Source organism: Chelonoidis abingdonii, chromosome 1 (assembly GCF_003597395.2).
Source record: "Chelonoidis abingdonii isolate Lonesome George chromosome 1, CheloAbing_2.0, whole genome shotgun sequence".
NCBI classification, from domain to species: Eukaryota; Metazoa; Chordata; order Testudines; family Testudinidae; genus Chelonoidis; species Chelonoidis abingdonii.
This window is the reverse complement of record NC_133769.1, coordinates 243,404,650-243,423,033: the sequence shown is the minus strand read 5'-3', so window position 1 is coordinate 243,423,033 and position 18,384 is coordinate 243,404,650. Positions and strand designations below refer to the sequence as shown.

General features: G+C 49.2%; 1 protein-coding gene across 1 annotated transcript in view; it reads right to left on the bottom strand.

Annotated features, from left to right (window-relative positions):
* The window catches only part of LOC116820871 (arylsulfatase H-like), a 44,037-nt gene extending 26,722 nt beyond the window's left edge, over positions 1 to 17,315 (bottom strand). Inside the window, exons 1-7 of the mRNA XM_032773611.2 lie at positions 17,274 to 17,315; positions 16,341 to 16,475; positions 14,594 to 14,715; positions 14,263 to 14,385; positions 12,431 to 12,854; positions 10,957 to 11,093; positions 8,196 to 8,330 (exon numbers count right to left, since the gene is read on the bottom strand). Of these exons, the coding sequence (XP_032629502.1) occupies positions 8,196 to 8,330; positions 10,957 to 11,093; positions 12,431 to 12,854; positions 14,263 to 14,385; positions 14,594 to 14,715; positions 16,341 to 16,475; positions 17,274 to 17,296 (1,099 nt within the window). The 5' untranslated portion in view covers positions 17,297 to 17,315. The remainder of the gene's footprint in view (positions 1 to 8,195; positions 8,331 to 10,956; positions 11,094 to 12,430; positions 12,855 to 14,262; positions 14,386 to 14,593; positions 14,716 to 16,340; positions 16,476 to 17,273) is intronic.
* Between the last annotated feature and the right edge of the window lie 1,069 nt (positions 17,316 to 18,384).

The window sequence follows — 18,384 nt, the reverse complement described above, 5'->3', positions numbered from 1 at the left end:
GGAGGTAAAAGAGCTGCCGGTTGTATCGGAGCCCTCGGAAGTGGCGGAGGAAGGCGTGCGCCAATACACTCCACGCTGGATTACCTGCACCATGAAGGAGCCTCTGCAGGGCCTGGAGGTGGAAGACATGGACCTGAGTGTGTAGGCACTTCAGGCCCTGCCCCCCCTCCTCCAGGGGCAGGTGGAGGACCCCTGCAGAGACCCAGTGCATTCTTGGCCAAAAGAACTCCAAAATCGTTGTCCGGAGGTTGGTCAGGAAACCCGGGGCTGGGACCAGGGTATTGAGCTGGTACCAGAGCATGGACAGGACCAGTTGATTGAGCACCAGTGCCCTCCCTCAAAAGGGAGAGGCACCAGAGTAGTCCCGTCCATTTCCGGAGCCGCTCCCTCACCCTGCCCTCTGAACCTTTCCAGTTCTCCAGTAGAGACAGATGCATGGCAGAAAGGTAAAGGCCGAGACAGAGCAGCGGACCCGCGCTCCACTGGATGGCCTGAAGTGCAGGTGGAAGTGAGCTCGCCTGCCACCCGTCCCCAACCACCAGGCAGAGCTCTTGACCCAGCTGACCAGGGCGGAGCAGGCCACTGAGTAGATGGCCTGGCAAGCCTCCACCCACACCAAGTCGCCTGGGTCCTGGACCACGAGAAGCACATCGTCGGCATATGCCGACAGGACCAGCCGCAGCTCTGGCTCTCAAAGCACCAACCCCGTCAGCCTCTGACGGAGATAGACAGATGAAAGGTTCGATCACCAGAGCGTACAGCTGACCCGAGAGGGGACACCCCTGACGCACTCCTCGCCTGAAGCTGACCGACTCGGTCAAGGTCCAGTTAAGCCTGACCAGACACTCCGCAGAAGCATACAGCACCTGAAGAAAACCCACAAACTGGAGTCTGAAGCCAAACGCTCGCAGAGTGCTCAGGAGATACCCTTGGTCCACCCTGTCGAACGCATTCTCCTGATCCAGTGACAAGAGGGCAAACGACTGATCATCCCTATACCCTAATTCCAGAAGGTCCCGGATCAGATACAGGTTATCAAAAATCGTGCGGCCCGGGACGGTGTAGGTCTGGTCTGGGTGGACCACATCTGCCAGCATGGACCCTAGCCGCATCGAGATGGCCTTCACAATGATTTTGTAGTCCGTGCTGAGTAGTGAGACAGGATGCCAATTCCGTAAGTCGTGGAGGTCCCACCTCTTCGGCAATAAGGCAAGCACGGCTCTCCTGCATGAGAGAGGGAGGACCCCGCTCTGCAAAGACTCGGCCCCGACGGTGATCAGATCTGGGCCGAGGACGTCCCAGAACATGCAGAAGAACTCCACAGTTAGCCCGTCCATGCCCGGAGATTTATTGGTGGGCATGCGACGGAGGGCTTCCGAGAACTCGGCCAGAGTGAGAGGCAGCTCTAGCCGGTCCCAGTCGCCTGTGCTGACCGTCGGGAGTCCGTCCCAGAGCACTCTGCATTAGGATCTATCAGATCCGGGGAGAAAAGAGTCACGTAGAAGGACATGGCCCTCCCACACATTTCCGCCAGATCCGTGAGGGGGGTGCCGTCCTCCACTAGGAGGCAGGTGACGTGCTTCTTGGCCCCCCTCCTTTTCTCCAGGGAGTAGAAGCAGCAGGAGCTGCAATCCAGCTCCCGAAGGAGGCGGATGCGGGATCGAACACAGGCACCCCGGGCCCTAAGGTCTTCGAGGGCCCGGAGCTCCTCCCGCTTCTCCCGGCATGCTCCGCAGAGGGATGGATCCTCGGGGCTGGTGGCCAGACACCTCTCCAGCTCCAAGACCTCCCGTTCCAACAGCTCTATCGCCGCATCCCTCCGTTGGCTGGTGCCCCGGGTGTAGTTGCGGCAGAAGAGCCGGGCGTGCACCTTCCCCAGGTCCCACCACCGCCACGCCGAGGGAAAGCCGGGCCTCTGCCCTCGCCAGGCCAGCCAGAACTCCTGGAAGGATGCCACAAAGCCTGCATCCTCCAGTAAACTATTATTAAAAGTCCCAATAGGCCGGCCCCAGCCTCTCTGCGCACAGAGAGGCTGTCACAGTGGCAAGGTGATGATCTGAAAAGCGGTCCGGCCGAATGCTGGAGGAGTGCGCTCGCAAAAGGTGGAGACGTGACAGGTAAATGCGGTCCAGCCGGGAGTGGCGCGACCAATGGGCCTCCACCCGGACGAAGGTGAATGTCAAACCGTCGTCCGGGTGGTGGTCGCGCCAGACATCCACCAGGGAGTGGCGTTCGATGATCTCCCGGAGGACGTCCGCGGTGGCCGGGCACTGCTCAATCCCTGAGCGATCCTGCTCCTCGAGGGTGGTGTTAAAGTCCCTGCCCAGGACCAGGCACTCACGAGGATCCAGGGAGCTGAGGAAGGTATACACCTGCTGATAAAAATGCAATCTCTCCGGGCCCGATGTCGGGGTGTAAATGTTGACAAGATTAACCACAAGCCCCTCTACGCGGATCTGGAGGTGCAGCAGGTGGCCCGGCACAGACTCGGTGACCCCTAGCACCTCAGGCTGTAGGTCAAGGGAGAACAGTCGCCACTCCAGCCATGTGAACCGAGAGGTGGCTAAAGTAGACTCCAGCCGCCAGATCCGTATGGGTGTCCTGCAGGAAAACCACACAGTACCCCCACTCCCGAAGGAAGGAGAGCACCTGGCTCCTGCGGAGCCCATTCTACAGTACCGGGTGTTTAATGTGGCAAAGGTGATCGGTGCCATGAGGAGGGCTGGGGGGGGATCCTCGCCGGCAGACATGCCCATGGCCTCCGTCGGGCCGCGCAGCAATCCGTGACCTACCCGGTAGGTGAGTAAAGAGTCATGGAAGAGGCGGACCCGCTGGTAGGCCACGGCGGCCTGCTTCCTGGTCCTCTTACCCTCCCCCATGAGGGCCCTCGCGGCCCGGAGGATGTGATGGAAATCCCCCCACCGCTGGAGCGCAAGCTGGACTTTGTTACAGGAGCCACGGACGTCCTCAAGGAACTCCCACAGCTCCTCCCTCAGTACATGGGCGGGGTCACTGATCGAAGACTGTCCCCCAGTGGGGCCCCCATCACAGCCCCGTGGCCCACGGAGGCGGGCAGGCAGGGGGCAGACCCCCTACGTGGCGTCCGATGGGCTGACGCCACGCGGCCTGCCCCACTCCCCAGTTCAACAGGGGGTGGCAGAAGGAAAACAGCAGCCCCTGATGGGTCGGGACAGGGAAAAACCACTAAAGCTGCTCCGTGGGGGGTATTTCCAGAAGCGGCATTGGCCTCACAGGAGGTGGAGGGGACAAGGACGGGGCTGGCATCAGGGATAGGGCAGGGGTCAGGAGTAGGGGCAGGGCAGGGCAGGGATCAGGAAGAGAATCGGGGAGGGGGGCAGAAGCAAGATCCCGAGCCTCAATAGTCGGGCCACTGGAAGGTGGCCCCTCCTGGTTAGGCTCAGGGATCTGGGGAATGGGAAGGGGACCCTCAACGATGCCAGGCTCAGCCACAGTGGTTCGTGCGGCAGCCCCGGCATCCGGAGATGAATGGTTGTCAATGGGATCCCTGCCCAGGAGGGAGGTCAGGTGCTCCACACCAAAGAGGGACACCCCATGGGAATCGAGTCCCGGCAGCCAGGCACCGGCCGTCACCTCAATGGGCTCGGCGGCCGTCAGCGGGGTGCCACCTGCAGCCAGGCTGATGGAAGACCCCAGGGGACCCTCAGAGGTGGGAGCAGAAGCAGCAGTTAGGGGAAGGGAACACGGAGACAGGTGGACCGGGGTGAGGTCGCTCAGATCGAGGCCCGCTGGGAGAGGGTCATCCTCCCCCTGCGTGATGAGGTCAGACCCAGGGCCTCAATCTCTTCGTAAATGGAAGGGAGATCACCGTCTGCCACCCTAGGCCAGCACCCGAAGTGACGCGCACCTCGGCGCCTGCAGGGGCTTCAGATGTTAAGGGGGCAAGAGGGGCTCCCTCAGGGGCTTCCACGGGAAAGGACACTGGAGGAGGGGCAGTGTTACCTTCCGGTGCTGCCATGGTGTCCTCAGCCAGCACCACAAAACGGGAGTCATCACGGGGCAAAGCGGAAGGCTCGTCATCGGTGCCCCCCTTCCTGCTCTTCCAGGGGGTCTCTGAATCTGCAGGATGTAACGGAGCCCGAGCTTTCTGCTTGCCCCATTTCCCCTGCACTAAGGACCAGCCCTCCATGGCACCATCTGGGGGCTGGCTAACAGGGGTTGGGTCGGGGGGCAAGGGCGATGGCTCAGGGACTCGGGGAGGCAATAGTGGGGTAGCATGAATGAGGGAGGATTCTCCCTGGGGCTAGCCCTCTCCCACGCCCGGCGGTATCTCCACCGCACCCTCCTCCGCAGTGGTGGACTGAGAAGGAGGAAGGGCAGCTTTGGGTGCCAGGCAGCTAGGGGCATTGGTGATGACAGGGCCGGCGCCTTGCCTCGGCTCGGGGGTCCCGGACGCTCCTCCGTGCTGGGCCAAGGGGCACTCCCTCCAGACGTGTCCCATCACCCAGCGGAGGTAGCACTGGGCCTCCTTCATCAAATAATGCACCCGGTAGCGGGCTCCCTGGTAGGGGACCAGAAAGGGCCCCTCGAGAGCCTCTCCGTCATGCACCACCGGCGGCAGTTGAAGCTGCACTTGCCGGCGGAACGAGAGGACGTGACGGAGGGCGGGGTCCTTGCAGCCCAAGGGGAGAGGGCTGATGACGGAGATGGGGCGCCCCAGGGCAGAAAGGGCGGGCAGCAGGGCGGCATTGGGCAGGAAGGGAGGGACGGAGGTCAGAATCAAAAAGGCCCCAGGTCTTCCAACGGCTCCAGGGGGACGAACACGCCCCCCACTGCCAGACCCAACTCTATCGCTTCCTGGGCGGCGGCCTCCGATGCCAGGAAGACGACCACCCTCCCGTACATTTTGGAGGCTACCACGATGGCCCCACCACCCTCACCAACGCCCACACGTAGGTCTCCAAAAGAGGCGAGATGGGCACCAGAAGGCAACGGACGCCGTGCTTCCTTGTCAAAGTGAGGAAGGGGCCCAGGCTGCTATAGATGGTAGCGGAAGCGGCAGTCAGAGGAGCAGCAGCAGGCAGATGGGGGGCGGGGGCACGCCGCCACCCGGGCGTATGCCCTGGGGACCGGGGAAGGGACACCCACAGAGCTGGTGGAGGGAGCAGTGGGGAGGGATGCCACGGCCGGTAGCGCGGCTGCGGCAGCGGGTGTAGTCCCCGCCATGGAGAGCTTGATCTTTTTAGCAGGGCCCTTACCCTTCTTCCCACCCCCTGGGGGGGCTCCCCCCAAATCAGAAGGAGCGAGGGACACAGCAACAGAGGAGATCTCCCCGGTACTCACCGCCGCCAGTACCCCAGCAGGGGCAGTGGCATGTGGATTGGCAGAAGTGGTCGAGGTAGAGGCTTGGGGAATGGACATGGGGGAAGGTGGAGGAGGGGGGGTGGGAGCATCTTGAGGGGTCTCCCCTGCCACGTCCCCCACCATAATGAGAGCGGGGAGGGGGACAAACAGTGAGGGGAGGGGATGGAGAGAAGGCGACCACCCCTCCCCGCTAGGCTGCAGGCAGGGGAGGAGGGTGCCAGAAAGGGAAGGCTAAAAGGGCATGGGGAGCAACTAAGGACCTAGGGGCAGGAGGGTGTCAGATCACTGACTCAGAGGGGAATTCCGGCTCCTCTAGCTGCACTAGGGGATGGGGGGAACAACAGCATGGGGGGGGGGGTGCAGTGAACAAGGGCAAATGCGGGAAGGGCACAAGAGCATGGGAGGGGGCATGGGCACACGAGCGGAGGGGCCAGTCAGGGCTGGGGGATCACAGGGTAAGGGGGCAGGAAAGGGTGAGCTGGGAATGGGGTGGAGGGACCACTGGGTGAGCTGCAGGACTGGGGCAGGACAATCAGGGCTGCAGAGGGAAATGAGTGGAGCTGACAAATGTGGCAAAGGAAAGTGGGTCAGTCCAGTGGGGCGGGGGGGGGTGCGTCCACGAGCACTTGTGCAAAAAGTCAATGGTTGGCCACTGCAGGCCCAAATGGTGGAAGTGGGTGTGGTGAGCCAGGCGAGCAGCTCAGTCCCAGAGGCAGGAGGTCGAAACAGAAGGAAAAAAACAGCCAGCGTGGGTGGTGGAGGGGGTAACAATGATGGTGGGGGCGAAAAGAGTATGGAGGGACCGGGGGCAGGCTCCACACCACACCCCCAGTGTGGCAACAGACACAGTCCAGACCCCCACCACAAGAGCACAGTTCAAAAAATACTCAGTCCAGAAAAGCCCCCTCCACAGCGGTCCTCACGCAGTCTTCCAGCAGCGAGTGGTCCCTTTTTCCTCCTACTCCTTCTTCACAGGGCTCCAACAGCTCCCCAGCAACAGCCCCAGTAGCCCCAGGTGGTGGTGGTCTGGTGGCCTGCTCAGAAGTCGGTGGTGGTGGTGATGGCATCCTCAGTAACAAGGGCTGGAGCTGGGGTCCCTCACTCCCCTCCTCTGGAGAGCAGGCCAGCAGCCCTCCTGAAGGGGCTGTAGGTGGAGTAACAGAAACAACCGAGCAGGGGGTCTACTACCCAGCCATCAAGTAGATAGCAGAGAAAGGGGGTGGGTGGTAGCGTCTAGCCCAGCCAAGGAGCAGCTGGAGCAGTAACAACAGCAACAGCAGCAGCGAGGGCCCAGTGCCCAGCAGGAATAGCAGCAGCAGCAGCAGCTACCCTCTCCCACATTCCCTCCACAGCAGAGGAAGAGAAGGGAGATACACTCCTGGCCACAGAAGCAGCAAGTGTCTGTTCCCTGAGTGACCAGAGCAGGGGCTGCACTAGATAATCAGGAACCTGCTAGAACCAATTAAGGCAGACAGGCTGATTAGAACACCTGCAGCCTATCAAGGCAGGCTAATCAGGGCACCTGGGTTTAAAAAAAGAGCTCACCCCAGTCAGGGAGCGGGCGGGAAGCTAGAGGAGAGGAAATGTGAGAGGAGCTGGGAGCAAGAGGTGCAAGGAGCTGAGAGGGAGAGGGAGTGCTGCTGGAGGATTGAGGAGGACAAGCATTATCAGACACCAGGAGGAAGGTCCTGTGGTGAGAATAAAGAAGGTGTTTTTGAGGAGGCCATGGGGAAGTAGCCCAGGGAGTTGTAGCTGTCATGCAGCTGTTACAGGAGGCACTATAGACAGCTGCAATCCACAGGGCCCTGGGCTGGAACCCGGCATAGAGCACGGGCCTGGGTTACCCCCAAACCTCCCAACTCCTGATCAGACACAGGAGGAGTTGACCCAGACTGTGGGGAAGATCACCGAGGTGAGCAAATCTGCCAATAAGCGCAGGACCCACCAAGGTAGAGGAGGAACTTTGTCACAGTGTATAAAGGGCATGAGGGGGCAGAGTGATAAAGTCCTCAAGTAGCATAATTTGCAATAGCCGGCTTGTTAAATATATAACCACAACAGTGTTAGACAGGTTGCTTACTGCAAAAGAACAGACAGTGAGTAATGGGGGATGGGGAAGGGGCCTAGTGGGCGATACGCTTGTTTTTGTCCTATATTAATTTTGCAATGTATTCCAAATAAGGTAAGTAATACGGAAGTATGTGTAATTTGTCTGTGGTTTTAACCTTTATAAGGTGGCTAGAAATTTATGGAAGGCAGAGCAGCTTGCCATCTTGCCTGGGCCATGCTGACTCTCCATGCATATATGCTTGTATAAAATAAAGGAGCTTCAGGCTGTCTGATCCAAAATAAACCGTGTGGTCAATTTTCCACAACAGTGTCATCTACAAATTTTATAAAAAGATATGTTCCATGCCATTATCCAGTTGCATTTATTGGTATAGAATTATTGGCATGGAAGAGAGGAAGGATGATCCAGTGGTTAGGGCACTACCCCAGGGCTTTGGAGATAGGAAGTCTTGGCAGAGCAAGGACTTCAATCCCTATTTCAGTAGGCACACTAGCCTCTCTGTGCCTTAGTTCTCCATCCGTATGTGGGGATGACAGTACTTCCTTACCTCATAGGGGTATTGCAGATAAATACACTGAAGACTGGTGCTCAGATATCACAGTATTGTTATACAAGTATAGATGCTGGTGAGTCTGGAGATTGGAAACTATTTAGGTTTTAGTTGCCTTTCTGAGCTCCATGATCAAGCAGACTATAACTTATTATAAATATATTCAACCTGGACCTATTTATAGCATTTTCTTTCTTAAAATAAGGTTCCACAGACAGTCTGTGTTCTCACCTTTGTATATTCCATTCCAGCCACCTAATGGGACATTTTGTTTATGAGCCTCCAAGTATCCTCCATGGTCAGATGTGAAATAAGTGAATGTGTTATTCTTCAAGCCTGCTTTGTCAATAGCATCCAGAATTCTGCCTATAAAGAAAAATAGTGCTATTCAGTAGTGAGAAACATGTGTCATTAAGGACCTGATCCAGAGTCCAGTGACGTCAGTGTGGGTTAGATCCACAAAGGAACTTAGGCGTGGTGATGCTGAGTGTCACCACACCTAACTTTTAAGCATGTAGAAAATCACTGGGATTCATCATGTCTGAGTTGGGCACCTAGGCTCCATATATAATGGATGGGGAAAGATGGCACTTCAGAATGGGAACCACAGAAGCCCAGTATGCTAGCGGTTCCTCACCTAAACTAGTCAATGAGAGATACCAAGGTAAAAGGGGTGTTCTAAACCCTGCCCCACTCGGCAAGTTGGGCACCTAAGTCTGAACTATAGGGAGGCACCTCCCTCTGCTTGGAATTCTGAGCTGCAAACCCTCTCATGGGATCTGGCACTGTGATGATTTGAGAATAAGTCTGTACAATTTATGAGTTCTGTGTAAAATTATGAATGCTAGTATCTGTCAGCTGCACATTCCACTTTCAGTGTTCAAACACTTGTCTTTTCTATGGTCTGTCTCCATGTTGGGTTGAACATTCCAAAAGCTGGTGGCACAACAACAACAGAGGGCAGTTGACTCTTAAGTATCCAATTGCTGGAAATTTATTCCCTTTGGACAAAAGACTGGTTTAAAAAGAAAAGTTGGGGGGAGGGCTGAAGTTGGTCTGCACAGGGCAGCAGTCCATTTTCTCCTGGCCAGGAGAGGGAGAGGGGGAGAGAGAGAGAGAGAGAGAGAGAGAGAGAGAGGTCACATAGTAAGTAGCAGCCCCATTGGGAGGGTGGGCACTGCCCACTGTCTTGAACCTAGGTAGCCTCAAGAGCTCTGGACCACAGCAGGGACTCAGATACCAGCTCAAAGCATGCCCTGGCATGGTAAGGGAATTAAATATGGGTTTAACATTTGTTGTTTTAAATGCTCTGTACTCTCCTGTGCTTTGCACAATTAAGTATAGAAGAGCATAAAGGTTTTAGACTTTACATAGCGTGTGTGTTGAATGCTTCACCACAACTGCCTGCCTGAGAGAGTTTCAGAAGCTTCACATCTTTGGGGCGGAGTTTTAGGAGATGTGTTTAAGAGGGATATTTCAGGTCAAAGTGCTGGTCCTGAGGGAGCTCTTCAGCCCACCTGTCCTAGGGCCCATTTCCAAGAAGGGGTAGCAGACAGGGTCAGTGCTACCACTGGAGGGAGGAACAGTGGAGGGAGGAACAGTGCAGCAGCTTGCTGAGGCTCCAGAAGCTTAACACCCTGTGGATCCAGAGCACAGAGGCTTGGACTCCCCTCACAACAGTCCTAGTGGATGGCCAGCAGGGAGCGCTTGCTAGGATCTGAGACAGACACCTATGCTGTTTTTACAAAAAGTTGGAGAGCAGGTCTGACCTCATAACTTTTAGCCCAGTATTTAGGAAACTCACTGGCAATAGGTGCTTCCTGTGGCTACAGATGAGGAGCAACAGCTCAAGTGTATCAAAAGGATGGATGGTCTAATGGTTAGGGCACTAACCTAGTCTATGTTCCTTCACAAATTTCCTGTGTGACCTTGATTATTTAGCCTTTCGGTGTCTTAGTTCCCCAGCTGTAAAACTGTGGTTATTATTAATACCCAAGTCTAATATAGCACTTTGCAAGAAGCCTTGATATCTTCAGATGAAATCAGTGTCATTAATCCCATTAATCACGCTCCAAAACATCTGTTAGTCTATAAGGTGCCACAGGATTCTCTGCTGATTTTACAGATAGGTAAACTGAAGCACTGGGAGGGGAAGTCATTTGCTGAAGGGTACCCAGTCAGCTAGCGGCAGAGGCGGGAACTGTACCCAAGTCACTGAGTCCCAATCCAGCGCTCTAGGCACTAGATCACAATTCCCTACCTCACAGGGGTGTTGTGGGGATAAATACATTAAAGCAGCGATCGGCAACCTTTGGCATGCAGCCTGACAGGGTAAGCCTCCTGGTGGGCTGGGCCAGTTTGTTTACTGGCCGTGGTTCGCCGCTCCAGGCCAACGGGGGCTACCAGAAGCGGTGCAGGACGAGGGATGTGCTGGCCGCAGCTTCCCGCAGCCCCTAGTGATAGTCTAGACAGCATCTGGTCCTGCCATGAGGGCAGAGGACTGGACAATGACCTCTTGAGGTCCCTTCCAGTCCTAGAATTTATGAATCTATGAAACTGAGTACACCGTGCACGTTCAATTTTACACTGACAACTGTCATGTCTGAACCATGCTGAATTAAACCTACGTTAAAGGCATTCTTTGAGGCCAGATGTAATAAAGTGTTTGTATTCTACAATTTGATTACATTACTTCTCTAACTAACTAACTAACTAACTATCACAGCACTACACAGAATAGAGTTTTAATTAAAAGAAATATACTCCACAACTGCTGCTTGTATTTGCTTCCTAAGAATGACAGATACATGTTTAAAGCAAGGAGCAGTATACAGGATCCTGGTCCTCTGGCACCTCCGTATATTGTACAGACCTGCTTCAGGCAGTTAAATCTATTTGTTGTTGTAAATTATAATGGTACCTACCATGACTTTTAATTATTTTTAGACAAATTTATTTAAAGGTCGGTTTCATTAAAAACAAAACCACTTACCCACCATCCAATCCATCTCCTCTACGTTATCTCCATATAAACCATGTCTACTCTTCCCAAGAAACTTCTCTGTGGTGACAAGGGGTGTGTGGACATGTAAAAAGGAAACGAAGAGGAGGAATGGGCCATGCTTGTTTCTAAAAACAAGAAATAAAAACTGTCACTGTCTCAGAAAAAGTTTTAGTTGAAAAAATAATCCCCACCCCCACCAAACAAATGGCCTTGAAATATATTGCTTGGTGTTTATTCACTGTCACATGTTAGGCTATGCCTGCACTGTGAGCTAGGGGGCTGATATGCCCAGTTTTGCACACATACTCACACTACCTCCCAAGCTAGCATGAGTATAAATGGAAGAGTAGACACGGTAGCACAGACAGCGGCAGTAGAAGCATGGCTGAACTGTGCCAAGTACAAATCCACTGGAAACTGTGCCTCTGTTGCCGCCCCCCCGTGCTGCCATGGCTACGCTGTATTGATACATGCGCTCGCTCTATGAGAGCTCGTGTGACTATGTGTATATGAGCAGAAGAATCATGTCTCTAGCTTGGAGGGTAGACATAGTCTAAGTGGTCAGTTAATTGTTCTTGCTAGCAAGACGCCAAAACTAGAATTTTAGATTCAACCTTCTTTAAGTTTTGGGGTTCTTGTGGGGAAAGATCTGCCTTAAGTGGTTCAGATCCTGGGTTGGGTTTGAAACAGGAATGGAGCCTTTTTTTACAGTTCCAGGTTAGATGCAGATGGTATCTTATAACTATGCTTGCGAGGTTTCAGACAAGCAACATTGAAGAAACAAATTCCAGGTGCATGTAGGAATGGAACATTTTTTCCCACTAAATCTTTCATTTATAAACAAAATATCTTTGTATTAGCAGGAACATGTAAACTATCAGCCAAAAGGTTGATGTTTTCTCTGTTACAGAGAAAACAATTTCTGTTTAGGCGGTTGAGCAGACTCAAGATGTTGCACAGAGGGGAGAACTTTGCCATTTTTACTGCAAAAGCCCTATGCACTGGTGAAAAGGATTCTCATTCACTGTGGGTTAGCTCAGATTTCACACATGAATATTTGCAAGGTGAGAATTAAGAGCTCTGTCTATTACAAAGAACTAATACAGTTGGAAAATCCAGTATTGCTTTTGATAAACTGGTCAGCCTATGGACTATTTTCTTGAGGAATGTTAGCCTACAGACATCAAGCTAAAATTGTTATTTGTCATGTAGTACTGTCTAAGAGCCCCCATCATGGACCAAGACCCCATTGTGCAGGGTCCATTCCCCATGGAGCTCACAGTTTACGTATTAGAGGCAAGAGGTGGAGACAGTCAGCCAGGGGAACACAAGGAAACAATACTGGTCAGTATGATAAGCAGTTGTCTTAGTACATTAGCTGCCTAACTCAATGGTGACTTGCACTATTAGAGACATTATAGTAACAACATAGTTAAGAAACATTAACGGATATATTGGTTACCGTTCAATAAATGAAACTGCCTCCTTAAGGACATTGGAAGCGGCTCTCTCTGGCTTCATTGGTTGTTCACTAATGTCATGGTTTCTCATCAGGATACAGTTCCAATACCTTACAAATCCGTAACTGGAGAACCAGGAGATGAAAAACAGGAAACCACACAGGGCAAAGCAGATGATTGCTTTCCATTTTACCAAGAATAAGCCGGTCAGTTTTCCAATCAAAAGAGTGAGCACTGTAAGGGCAATTATCTGACTGTAAAGCCAATATTTAGTTGACACCCGTACGTTGAGGAATGGATTTTCTCCAACTTGGCATTCGTTCACAAGGGTAAAAGGCATGCCATAAAAATAGTCAAAGCCATGGTTTAAAGGATGATGGCAGTGATCACTGTGGGATTCACAGTTCACACCTTGATGCCACTTTCCTGAAAATATAAATGAAAGATTTAAAATTACATATCATTGACATAGGGTGCCCTTACCTATATTCCAAACTTTTGGCTTTCCTTCAAAATGAAAATATTAAACAGACCAGATGAGTCTAGTTCAGGGATGGAAGAGGTTAAATTTATATATGGAAGCATATAATAACTAGAAAAAACAAATTTACCATCCTCTAACTCAACTAATTCCAATTCCAGTTAGGATTAAAGCCCAGATGAGGGGAGAGACGTACTGAATAGATCAAGAATGGAAATTTTTTTTGATGCTGGTTATCTTCAATTGTAAGTTAGCTCTTACTTTTAAAATGGAGGCTCCTTTGGGATCCAAGAAGGACCTGATGTCACACTAAACTTATAGGCTATCTGATGTAGCCATCTACTCCTGGGAGGGAATTCTTCTGTAACAGGATCTACACATGCTGAGCCCCTGCACTGCCACCTTATTTGTCTAAATTTTAAAACGATTCCAAAAATGGTGTTCTAATTCTACAGCATACGAATAATTATGGTCTATGTAAATAACAATTAAGTTATGTTGACACAGAAGAGTGCATAGCTATAGAAGGGCCTCTGACTATGGGCTCAGTGGCTACAAGACTGGTATAGGACCTCTGAGTACTACTAGCTGCTGTTGGTTGTGTTTTACAGTAATAACACGAGAACCAGTCTGCACTATCCCAAGTCATGTTCATCCCTTTGAAGAGGGCTAGCACAAGACCTATATATTAAGTCCCTCTTAAATCCACAAACTAAGAGCTAATAAAGACTGAAAGGGTGCAGAGGCCTGTGCTGGCCATGTACAAAAAGGTTAATTTTCACTCTCAGTACACTTAAACACAGTAAGTGTCTTTCACTTTTTAGAAAAATATTTTTTGAAAAAAGTGCTCTTTAAAAAGGACAAATCCTGCTATTCTTACTCAGACAATTCCTAGTGACTTCAGTGGGATTTTTGCCCACTGTGTGGGGCCTGGTCTACCACTGAAGTCAAAGAGTGTCCTCCCACTTTCTGCCTCACCTAATATAGGTACAGCTCATGAAGGTCCTGGAAAGAGACTTGGCTCTGGTAATATATAGGATGCACAAACATAGAAAGTTCACCCGGCAGGTGAGAGAGTGAGCTGTAATTGTTTAAGACCACTGTAGTGTCTGGCAAGCACCTGCTCTCAGAAGTCAATACATATTCTGTAGGTGTTTCCTAAAACATTATATACTGAATTCACTAGATCCTTTTTCCTGCTTTCAGTTTACTTTGTACACGCATATTTACTCAGTTCGTCTGATCAGATATATAAATTATGGGTTTTTGTAAACAGAGTATATTTCAGTGTTTCAGTGCTTAAGAAGTTGTATAGATTGGAAACTAGTCTAGCTAAATTTCTATATACTGTACCTATAAGTGCTGTGGTATAACCTTGCTGCTGCAGTATTCTGGCAAAAGTTGTTTCATTTGAAGGGAGTCCTCCTGAGCCACCAATCCAATAAAGAATACGCTGTTTAGTGCTGGATCCCATTCCTAAAGCATAGTACAAAATAAATTACTTGTTTCTTTTCCTATTGTTCTCTTCAATGAATGGAAGGCCATGTTTTACTTAAAACCAAAATGCAGTGATATGCTGTCAAAATCTACAGAACTGATCTATTTAATCAAGATCTATTTAAAGGAATTGCAACAGAAAATTGTACTGTTTAGACCGCAGTGAACCATTAAAGAGAAGTCCTACCTGATCTGATGGGGTATCTGCCGGTCAGGAAAGCAGCTCTGCTTGGCGTGCAAAGTGGAGCTGCAGCAATGTGCTGAGTAAGTTTCACTCCTTCTTTTGCCAGCTGATCAATATTAGGGGTCCTAAAAAGAAAAACAAACTTTGATCAAATCTGAGACACACACACACACGATAAAGCAGCATGTTCAAGATCATCATGGATGAATCTACAAACTGTCTGCCTTATATACACAACTAAAGAGTGAGAAAATGTTTATATTAGTCCTATTACCATTACCACTGTCTATGTGGGAGAGGTATTGACTCAAGATTAAAAAAAACAAAACACCCCTCCCCCCAACACACAACACAGTTACACTGGATAAATAAAGAAAAAGAAGAACCAAAGAGTACATCCCAGATGAAGAAAGGATATACTGTATTGGCATATAGAACCAGATATGGATATGTGACAATACAGGGATTTATTTCCCTTGTCCACAGAAAGGGAACCACTATGTTTTGCATTTTCACTGCAGAAATAAAAGTGAAGATACAAGAATGGTCCTTTTCTGTTTTATCACTTTGTAGTATGTGACTTGAGTAACATTGTTGATTTAAAGCTGTTTTTATATATTGTATATGACTGAGACTGCAAACACATAGTACAATTAAATCTTAAAAAAACATCCAATTGTCTCTTGTGCCTGCCACTCAGTTCTTCAGAAACAATTCTTAAACTTTGAAGTTATATTTTCCTTTTAACAAACATCTCAATTTTGCAATTAAAATGATTACCATCTATCGGAAAACTCCTCCAAGAGAAGGAGAACAACAGCTGCATGTACTGTGCCTGGCAGAAAGCTAGCCTGTCTTATTAAAGTGAACATACGTTGTCACCAGCCTTTGGACCCCATTCAAGAAAGAGAACTAAGATTTGACACATTGAAACAAACAAATTCCACACCAGGTCCAGCATCAACTCTTTGGCAGCTGCCAAAGCTGGAGAAAGGAAGGTGTAAAATACCCAGAATACACATAATAATGGCTATAACAACAAGACATTTCTCTTTCATCCAAGAACTTTCATTATGCACACACACACTATTAATATGTCTAAATAAAAATGGGCAAGTCAGTCTTGGGATAACTATATCATGGACATGGAGACATCATTCCACGCCCATATTACATTTAAACCTGTGCTGGTTGGAGCTGGCATTTGGTGTCAAATCGCAATTTCAAATGTGGCCTTGGGGTAAATGCATATGCATGTACGCACACGTGTCCGTCTGAGCAAATGAATCAACAACCATCCCAAGAAAATCCCTTGCAATGTAACACTTACTGTAGCCCATTTATTTTCTATATACTGTACACTGAAAAAAAAGACATTTAAAATAATCTCTTAAGATGATAGGCAGCTGCCTAAATAAGTAAGCCCAGAGTTACTTTAGTTAACATTTATTTTTCTAATATTAAGTAGTTTTGAACCTGTTCTCATATCTATTATAAGCCACAGCCTACTGTTTTATCATTAGGACACTCCAAAGGAAAATGAAGAGCACTTATGTACAGTAAGATGGTGGGATACTGGTTGACTCAAGTATGCCTAACTTTTTTCTTGACTCTGTATTTCCACCAGGCCAGAGAACAGCACTACACACCAAGATGAAAATTCTGGGGGCATTTTGATGGATTTCTGCTCCTCAAGCCATGCCACAGTGACAATGACAATGTGACCTTACCTTGTAGTCTAGGACCTTACCTTAGTGTATCATTGCCATAGCAGCCTACATCCCCCAAACCAAGATCATCAACCATCATCAGTAAAATATTCGGTTTAGAAGCACTTGATGCATATGTCCTTAAGCATGAAATCAGCAAAATTGCTAGCCAGTTCCTGAAATTCAAGAATTAAATGAAAAGATTTATTTAATGGAGACATTCGTAACTTTCTGACTCATTTTAAAGTAAGTGCAGACTGAGGTGGTTCCTCAATGGTTCCCGATTAATTGTAAATGCTTCCCACACCCCATAAGCACAGTGTTATGAGGTGTGTGTGTGTGTGTGTGTGTACACATACATATGCATATGTAAATAATTATCTAAGGTGCCAGAAGGTAGTGCTCATGCATATATAGAATATTCTATGGGTTTTGTAGGATTAATAAAACTTCTTGTTGCATGTTGCTAATAGCTTCTTGTGTGCAGTTCTTCATGCAGAGATCTTCACACAGTAGAACCACTGCAGTTTCATTCACTGTATTAGGGTGGGGAAATACAAAGAATGTAGTCAGGGGCGTGGACCCCAGCATATCATGAACATATTTCTGGTCGGGTTCCCTTGAGCCAAATGCTAGGATCTGGAGGTGGTATGGAGGACTTTTCTGCTGGCTCCATTACTACACAAATCCAGTGGGCCCTCCTTCTGCAAAGAAACAAAGCACCAGCTCCAAGGATAACTGTAAAATTAAGGCTGAAGTTACTGTTCGGTCACTCCACTTTTGTTCCTTGACGTGAGGGAGAATCGTTCTTCCCTCCAGGTCTTACAAGACCAAGACAGTAGTTTTAAATGGACATCAATTTTGAGCCCACATTAAATATTTTTAAAACTTCAATAGATTAAAGATCATGCTATATTTTTATACACAAAATTTCAAAAGCCAAAGAAGGGCCATTAATTAATTTTCTCTCTTACCATTGCAATTTCATGTGTCTCATGGCTTCTTCTGACACACCAGCTGACATCAAAATTCTGGAAAAAAAAAAAAAAAAAAAGGATGTAGCTATATAAGGCTCTCATGCCTGCTTATTAACCATCATACATCACAACGGTCACATTACCATTGTTCTCAGCTAAAATGCAGACATGCTGAACAGTTAGCGCTAGACTTTGCAACCCCTAAATTCATGAGCACTTACAGACATAGTCCCGTTAAACTAAGACACTACTTGTATGAAGGAACGCTCATGAATACAATCAAAGATTATGCAGTACAGGGCTCAATCCTGCAAGCTGTTGACTGTTCTCAACTCCTACTGACTTCCATGGGAGTTGTAGGTGCTCATTACCTTGCAGCAATGAGCCCACAAGCACCCTAATGAACAAACAAAAACAAAACAAAAGAATAAAAAATGCCAAATGCAGAATTTACACAAGGAAATTTTACTTGTTGGGATTTCACTTTTTTTTTGCGTTATTGATAAACAAAACATCACTATAGGTAAAGTTATTTTATTTTGCTTGAGAGGAGAGAATAACATTCATCTTTCAGGTGCAGAATTTGAGCCTTACTGTTTGATTACAAACAGCTAAGCATGGCATGCACATCTTCAAAAAAGCCTAAGGTCTATAGCTACAAAAGGGACTCAGCGTTCCAATGCTTAACTTGGAGCCCTCCTCCTAGTAAAATCCACAGCCTTGAGTTAGGATCCCAAGCTCCCTGCACAATGCATATAGAGGTAAGTGCCTAAGAATAAGATCCACAAAAGCTGGCACACTAGGTAGGGAGTCGCCTAAGCTAGTCGATGCCCTTCCCCTCAATAGCAGCCAGGCACTGAAGTCTGCGTCAGAGGAAGGAGTCTCTATTTACTTCAGTTTCCCAGCTGTGAATCCTCTCTTGGAGTTAAGCACCTATCCCATGCCAGGAAAAAGAGAGAGCCCAATGCCAGAGAACCAAAGTTACTCCACTTTGTTACCTTGCCGCCATTTTGTGCTAGGCAAGCACAGAGCTACCAGTCCACCTTTAGCTGAGGGTACATCTACACTACAGGATTATTCCGATTTTACATAAACTGGTTTTGTAAAA